At 36.3% G+C, this 8,250-nt stretch overlaps 1 protein-coding gene across 1 annotated transcript in view; it reads left to right on the top strand.

Annotated features, from left to right (window-relative positions):
* The first annotated feature begins 269 nt into the window (after positions 1–269).
* Positions 270–8,250, top strand: part of LOC140152806 (ryanodine receptor 2-like) — a 231,522-nt gene continuing 223,541 nt past the window's right edge. Inside the window, 1 exon segment of the mRNA XM_072175306.1 lies at positions 270–733. Within this exon segment, the coding sequence (XP_072031407.1) occupies positions 683–733 (51 nt within the window). The 5' untranslated portion in view covers positions 270–682.

Raw genomic sequence — 8,250 nt, 5'->3', positions numbered from 1 at the left:
GCGATTTGACCAGGTTTTGACTTTTAATTAAGTTTCTAAAATATAAAAAGAGTATAAAATTTATTAAAATATTTAATTGTAATTCTGCGGACAGTTACAAACACATAAAACAACAAAACTTTATCAAACATAAATTCGACGTTTGTTGAAATGTGTTTTGCTTGTTTGTAGCCCAAGAACATTAATTTATATAAGTTCATTGCAATATTTAGGGAATTATGTCAAATGATTATTAGAAACACTTGTTTTCATCTCTGATTTCTCCAGCTAGCAATGGTGGATGTTGCATGCATCGTCAATGTATGCTGGAAGGAGTGTTCTTCATCATCTGCACATATTCTGCATACTTGGCATACTAACGTAGGATGCGTTCTCCTACCAGACTGAAACGTGACGGTTAATTCATCTTTTGAATCCGATATTTAACGAGAAGAAATTAGAGTGGATTTTTACTACTGCAGAGGCGGCCATCATTCAGGATTTAGACTCGGCACCATCACCCAGCATCTAATTGACAGGGCAGTGCTACAGCACTGCGCTGGCCCTGTGCTACGTAAGCTTTAACCATCTAATAATAATTTGTCTGTCTGTCTGCAGTGTTAGCCAGGGTCAGTGTTGACATCATCTTCATGTTTGATTATCGAGGAACTCAAATAAGCTTACTGGATCATTTGAAGTGATCATGGCTGCTGCAGGAGGATCAGAAGAAGATGAAATTTCTTTCTTGCGTACGGTGAGTAAAATAACTGGGAGTTTATAGTAGAATTAATAACTGGGAGTTTATAGTAGAATTGATAATGTCTCAAAGCAAATAATAATATTCATAACCTCATGAATATACATGATGTGTGTGATTCAATCATATTCTATTATTCGTAGAAACGTGAACTCAAATCGAGGTCATTTCCCATTAATATATCTCACAACTGACTGCAAAATGCGTAAATTTTGTTCCAGTGTAAGGGACCATTCACAAGCGATTGTAACAGGGGACCTGATGCAAAAGAAAAATTAACAATTTTTCAGGACCCCCTGCAATACCCTCCACATGACCGATGCGCAGTTATTAACCTCTAAATAGTACACATGTGACATGATGTTTACAATTTTAAATTAAATGTGAATTTTTCTGATTTGAACGTCATCAGTAGCGTAACTGATTAAAAAAAGGTTGGTAGCACCCGGGGCATTAAATAAAATTGGTGCCCGTACCCCTACCCCACCCGATAATATCTTAGACGTGGCCCCACCTCTTGAAACAATTGCGCGCGGAGCATGCAAAATTTTGGACAAATAAGGCCTACCGGTACCACTAAATTGATTTTGGTTACGGTACTAGAAATTGAATATCGGTCTTTAAATGTCCTTTCAATTGATTTTGTGCTGAAACGAAGCGTGCGGAAATTTTGACTTTCAAGGGATGCAGAATCGATGCTGAATTGGTCAATTTGGCACCCCCTAAGGGTGGCGCCCGGGGCATGTTGCCTCCCCCTGCCCCCTAGTTACGCCACTGTTGAACGTAGTGGAGCTAATATTGACCAAAACTCCAGAACGATTACTCACTGATAGCTTCACATTCGAGGCTAGAGTCCATTGTCCGAAATCTAGTAGAAATTCGATGAAGCATGACACTGTGTCAAGCAATATACCAATTTTTAAAGAAATTTGGACCCGAAGTAAACAACCGTTAATAATGATGGACAGTGGCATCAAAAATGTTGTTAATATTCTACATGTACTTCAACTAAATTTTAGAATGTTCCAAATAGGCAGTGGCATAGCCAGTGGGGGGGGGGGGCACCATCACAGGGCTGTCAACTTTTTGGAATTGCTTGGCGTGAGACAGAGATGTACCGGGATTTGCCGACTCCAATGTTCATTTTGTACCATGATTATTTGAGCCACGGCGCTCGAGAATGTGAAAAGCAGGGGGGGGAGGGTAGGAGCAACAAATTATTCATGACGATGCGTGAGATTTTACTCATTTTCCAGCTTTTTGCGTGAGCTTTACTACCTTGGCGTGAGATTATACTACCTTGGCGTGAGACCGTGAGAAAGTGACCCAATGCGTGAGACTCACGGCCAATGCGTGAGAGTTGACAGCCCTGACCATCATCATCATCATGGCCATCTGTTTATCCATAGGCCTTCAATTTGAAGGCCTACGGTTTATCAAATGCCATCGGTACAGGAAGGGTGTGTGTGAAAAAAATTGTGATAAACAATATCTAGGCAAATTTGTGTACACTGACCTGCAAGGTGAAGAAATAATTGTAGCCCAAATACTTCAAAATCTTGGGTGTGAGTGTGTGACCCTTCCCTAATTTGACTGTTGACATTGAATGATATTGATGTATACGTATAGGCCTAATCGTAAAAGCGTGTTTCTTTGAATTGAAAATTTTGCTCCGTACCCCCTTTCCCCCTCCCCCCTTTTTAGATTCTTGAGCGCACCCGGGGAGCGCACTAGGCAAAAAATAAAAAAAAAATTGGGGTCAACAATATACAACATCCATTGGCAAAACATATTTACATATTTACAAGTGTTGCCCCCCCAGTTCCAAAAACCTGGTTACGCCACTGACAATCAGCAGCCTTTGCTGTTGACTCATCAAAATAACTAATACCGTATCCAAATTTGAACATCAACAGAATATTTAACATGCGTTGCAAAAAAATGATATTGATATACCAAAATGATGTACGGTACCAAAAACGTATAATACCTTTGGCCTCAAGTCTCAAGTGCAATTTAATTGACTCAGTTGACTCAGTCAGTGACCCTTGCTGTCACAAAAATGCATCAATGAAAGCCTGTTGGAACCACTGCGGCAGTTGCGACCATCTATGCAAGTTTTATTTTTTAATATTACATTTTTTAGCCCTCCCAAAAACCAGAACTATTTTAGTTCCAAAACAAGCCAACAATGGTTGGTGGGTCCAAAAAAACAATTAAGTGCATTAACCCTAATTAAACAGAAATTTACACCCTTACTGGCACTGTCGAGTCTTAATAATTGGCAAGTTGAAGAACATATACGTATGTGTATACAGTTGATCATTCAGTTTTCAATTCAAAGAAATTTATAACATGCTTTTACGATTAGGCCTATACGTATATCATTCAATAGTTCTGCATTTTGGTGAGCACTTACCCCTTGCACCCTCATAAGGGGCTCTACCTCTTCCAACCCCAGACTCCCACTATCAGCCACACCACTTTCAAATTTGCTCCGACGAGCCTTAATTTATATCAACGCACCATGCTCTACATTTGTACACTGTGCACCATGTCCATGACACCATGCTCTGTTTAATAATGAACATGATTGTTTGGACTCCCATCTTTAACTAGATCTACATTTTCAGTTTCACCAAAATTAATAATGGATCCATGCAATTTTTGCTAAACAAAATTATAAGATAAATGTGAAAGATGGATCATTTCAGATTATGATAAAGAGAGATTTTTGATGGTATTAGCCCCCCCCCCCATATACAACATCCCTGAATGGTCCCTTTACAAGTTTACATAGGATGGCTCAAAGTGCAGATAACTATTTTTATCACTATGAGTAGGAAGTGGTTGGAGGTGATGATTTTTGACTGTGATATCTACTCTGTCATTATTCATTTGCTGTCTGTGAACTTTTGGGTTTATGTTTGAAAGTACTGGTACCTACATACATGTATGCACATAGTCATATTGTGAACCCATCCAAAGTTGAACTCAGGTGACTGTAAAATGATGCGTAAACATCTACTAAAGGTAGGATATTATTTCAGGGTACTAAATAACAACTTAAATGTGAAACTCTAAGTAGGCCTATATATGTATACTGCAAGTTATTTGTAAGCAAGGTTGACAGGAAAAAGGAAACTCTCTATCACCAAGCTAATCATGTAGGCCTAAATGAAATCTTGGTTGAGGTACATAAAATCATGGTACTAAACCTACACAGATAGACACTGCATTAATATGTGTCTATCTTTGCAGATTTTTGCACCAGTGCATGTAAAACAAACAAAAATACTTGCATGTTCAAAATGCCCTGCACGTCACAAACATTTTTAAAAGGCATACATATAGGCTTATATAATTATAAATATAAAAATATGTTCAATAGCATGCTAATAAATGTATGTGTGCAAAACATTTCTAGTGCAGGGACATACCAAAAAAGAAAATGCAAATTATCAAAACAGCATAATGTACAGAAAAGAAGTATTTAAGACATTTTTAATAGGAATAAGTGAAGAAGTTTTCAAAATAATTCAGACTAGATATATAGTGTTATATTGTACAACACTAAATGGGGTTTACCTAATGATTTTAACGGGAATTATCATTCTAAAATTGACCTTGAATAAATGCCCCCCCTTGGGAAAATGTAACGCCCCCGGGGTGTTTTTTTGACGAAATACGGTAGTGTTATATTGTACAACACTAAATGGGGTACAGTTGCAATTTACTATATCACATTGATGGAAGGAGTGTGGCCGTGCCATGCTGTGGGGGTAGGTTTAAGGAAGGATACACATTATACATTGTACTACATGTAGTACAGACATAACTGAAAATTTGAGGTCATACATGTATGTCTATGTTGAGATCAAAAGTTTATTCCTGTCTACCAAATACCAACACAGGTGAACGGTGAACTTTCATGCTAGTAAATTAGACAAACAGTACATGTACATGTAGTACTTACATGAAAATTGTGCAGGTGTGCCCTACCAGGTAAATCAAACACTCATTCAACTTTTGCAATGCTATCTTTAAATTTTCAGCAAGGAATAACATTCGAAATTTTTTAATTATTCTCTTTGGATGAAAATAAGCTCATAATACATCACATGGTTAAAAAAGGGTATTTCCAGGTAAAATTAAGCTAAATTTCCTCACAAAATAAAAGCACTTGTTCCTACAATTTCCTATTGGCATGCCAATTTTCCCAGGAAATTGGCATGCCATTTTCCCAGCCTTATGTAGTATAAAAAATAAAACTATAGTTTGATTTTTTTTAAATTTGATTTTATAAAGTCACCTTTTTAGAGGCAGGAAATATTTAGATTTCTTTCTTTTAGAAAACACACAGATATGTTTTTGTCAAAATTATCTAAATGTCAAGCATGTTGTCATGGGAACAGGGAGTAACCAGTCGAGCATGGCAGTCTAAGTGTACCTATGTAGTATGTACATGATTGTTATATAGGGTCTATGATAAAACATGGAAAATTCATCTCAGAAAAAGAAGCTGATCATACATTACATGCAGCTTGTATGTTTTTAAAGCTAAAAATATTGTTGATGAAATACATGTAAATTGGACTTGGATGGGCTAAAACATTGCAGAATATTATTAAATGTATGCTTATTTGTCTTTCTGCAATCTGCATATATTAGGAATTAACCTGTTTTTAAATTTATACGGCAGTAAGTACTTTCTCATGGCCAATTTTATTCAGTTCCACCCGATTTTAGATTGGCAACAGCATATAAAATGGGGTTGAATGACTTATTTATATTAAACTAGATGTACATTCCAAAGCTTTAATTATTGAATAAATAAATTGTCGAAAGAACCTCTTCACCAGAAAATATGTTGTATATAGGTCCAGCACTATCAAGGGCCTTCTATATATTACTTAAAGGTGAACCTCATTGAAAATAAAGTTGTATATCAATGGAAAGCTTATGATGTCAGGATACTAAAAATTATTTTTTCCGATTTTTTTGATGGCCAATAAAGCTGAAAAATTAAAAAATGATTGAATTTTTGGTCTTTTTAAAGGCGCCAAAAAGCACCCAAATCAATCGTCTATGACCTTGAGAATGCTCGTGGCGTGAGCTCAGGGTTCATGATCACGTGATCCTACTCGAAACACGTAAACAAGACTTGCTTCCTGTACTTTGCAAGCTGCCCGGCAAGTCTGATTTTCACAATAAACATGATAAAGCTTGAAATTAGAGCTATGTATATTAGAAATAATATAATTATTGTCAACACATAAATTTTCCGTAAATTTTTGACAAAATCAGTCATAACTGGCTGGGTATAACTGGCTAATTGAGTTTGAATTTCGCGCTGGGATCAATTCCATGCGCAAATGCTTGCTGCTACCGTTCATGTCATGGACTGAATAAACATGATCGAATAACAAATTAAATACTTGTTTGTGACATTCCCTATTCTTGATTCATTTTAAAATATCTGATTAAAAAAAATATCGTCTTGCAGTAATAAAAAAAATAATAAAAAACCGCCGATTTCATCAAATCCAGCCCATATAAAGGTTTTCATATTTAGCGCATTGCGGTAATAACATTCTTTCCACACAATCGCGATTGAAAGAAACAGATACTCGGGCAGATACTTTATTATAAAATAAATACAATTTAGGCTTAGTAGACCGTTATTTGATGGAATTCTGAAATCTGAATCAAATTAAAATATTGTCACTTGTGTCACGATTCTTTAATGATAGTACAATCAGTGTGCGGTACTGAAAAAGTGAAACATTCATGTTTTATGGATTACCGAACACGATCGTAAATTGCTGAAGAAATTGCAGGGACGGATATGCACAAACACAGCGACTCGCCGGGGCTCTCCCTGTAGCACTTGCGCTGTGTGTTTCATGGGGTGTTTCAGCAGATTTGATCAATCGTTCCCTTATATTTGGAACATTTACAGGAATAAATTTTGCTGATGAAGTAGCAATAAGTTGGAAATATCAGAATGTGAATATCAAATCGGTCATTTTGTCTGCAAGTATAGTACAGTCGCGGATACTGAACACTCGGCGTAGTGAGACTCAGTCAGTCACTGAGCTCATCCCGTATGTATCTATATATGAGTTCGCCTATCATACATGACCGGTTGTAAAGCTAAGAAATAATTAAAAAATCCTGTATGTACCTTATTCTATTCCTTCATTTTCTCATTGTGATAAGTTCATCTCAACTTGGTGTGACGATCTGAACTGGTAGCACTAGCAGTTATTTTTGCAATCTGTTTTCATTCGGTTCCGCTCTTAGGTGCTTTACTGTAATATTCCCTATGCATATCGTGGATGGCTTGGCCTATCCCAAATCACCCCGGCCAGCACTTTTCCCATTTTTAAATCCACACACTTTATTCAGGAACTTCATTCTTGATTTGATATTTCCTTCATGTTATTCTTATTTTATTGAAGATATTTTTCATGTAAAGTAAGTTGACAATGACTGAATTCTTGCATTGGCCCGATGCATGCCACAGTAATACACGGACATTGTGTTTACAATCAAACCCGAAGTAACTGTGTGTCCCTGGGCTGGCGTCATCAACGAAAAGCGCCCAATTTGAACGATTTCGTTTTGTAATTTAGGGGGTGCCAATATCCAATCTTTGCATGGAGATTATGTCTAGCCTGATGCGCTATGCAAATAAAAAATATTCTTTTCTGCTTCCTGACATCATAAGCTTTCCATTGATATATAACTTTATTTTCAATGAGGTTCACCTTTAAAAACAATATGATTAAATGTTCAAATTATTAATATTAATTGCAATTTACAGTACAGTGTCCCTTTGGTTAATGGAACACATGCAACAGCCCTAGCCAATAGCTGTCAACTAATGAATGAAGCCTTATTGCGATTATTTTCCGAGATCACATTATATTATAATCGGTTTCATCATACACATGTTTGCATAGTACTAGTGTGCATGGTTATATTTTAATATTTTATATTCTCGATGCATAAATATAGCGGAATATAGGCAATAAAAATTGGCATATTGACAGCTGTTAAAATGCTGCCAATATACAATGTTGAATTTGCATGGTTTGGAACAAGAATTAAATTTATGTTCTGTCAGATTTTCATTTAGCTGATATTTTTCTTTTATCAGCTATGGCCATGCGATATAAGGTGGGAACCTCTTTCGTGACGCACCATAAATTTCTGAAAATTACATCTTCCCGCATTCAAAATACCATATCTTGAAAAGTATTGACCCTACCCCAGCAAAATTATACATTCTCTGAAAGGAAATTGTCCAAGAATTCCAAAAATGACATTGTTTTTGTGGTGGGAGTATGCCCTAGAATGTTATATTCCAAAGTAGGGAAGAATTTTTTCAAAAAAAGTGTGTCTGAAAAAGGTTTCATATTTTCATTATGATATACCCTACATGAAATTAAATGCCAGATTTGAATTCCTCAAGCCAAGACCTTTCCAAATATGTATAGTTTATTGGG

This window comes from Amphiura filiformis, chromosome 5 (assembly GCF_039555335.1).
Source record: "Amphiura filiformis chromosome 5, Afil_fr2py, whole genome shotgun sequence".
NCBI lineage: Eukaryota > Metazoa > Echinodermata > Ophiuroidea > Amphilepidida > Amphiuridae > Amphiura > Amphiura filiformis.
This window is presented reverse-complemented; position numbering and strand designations above follow the sequence as displayed.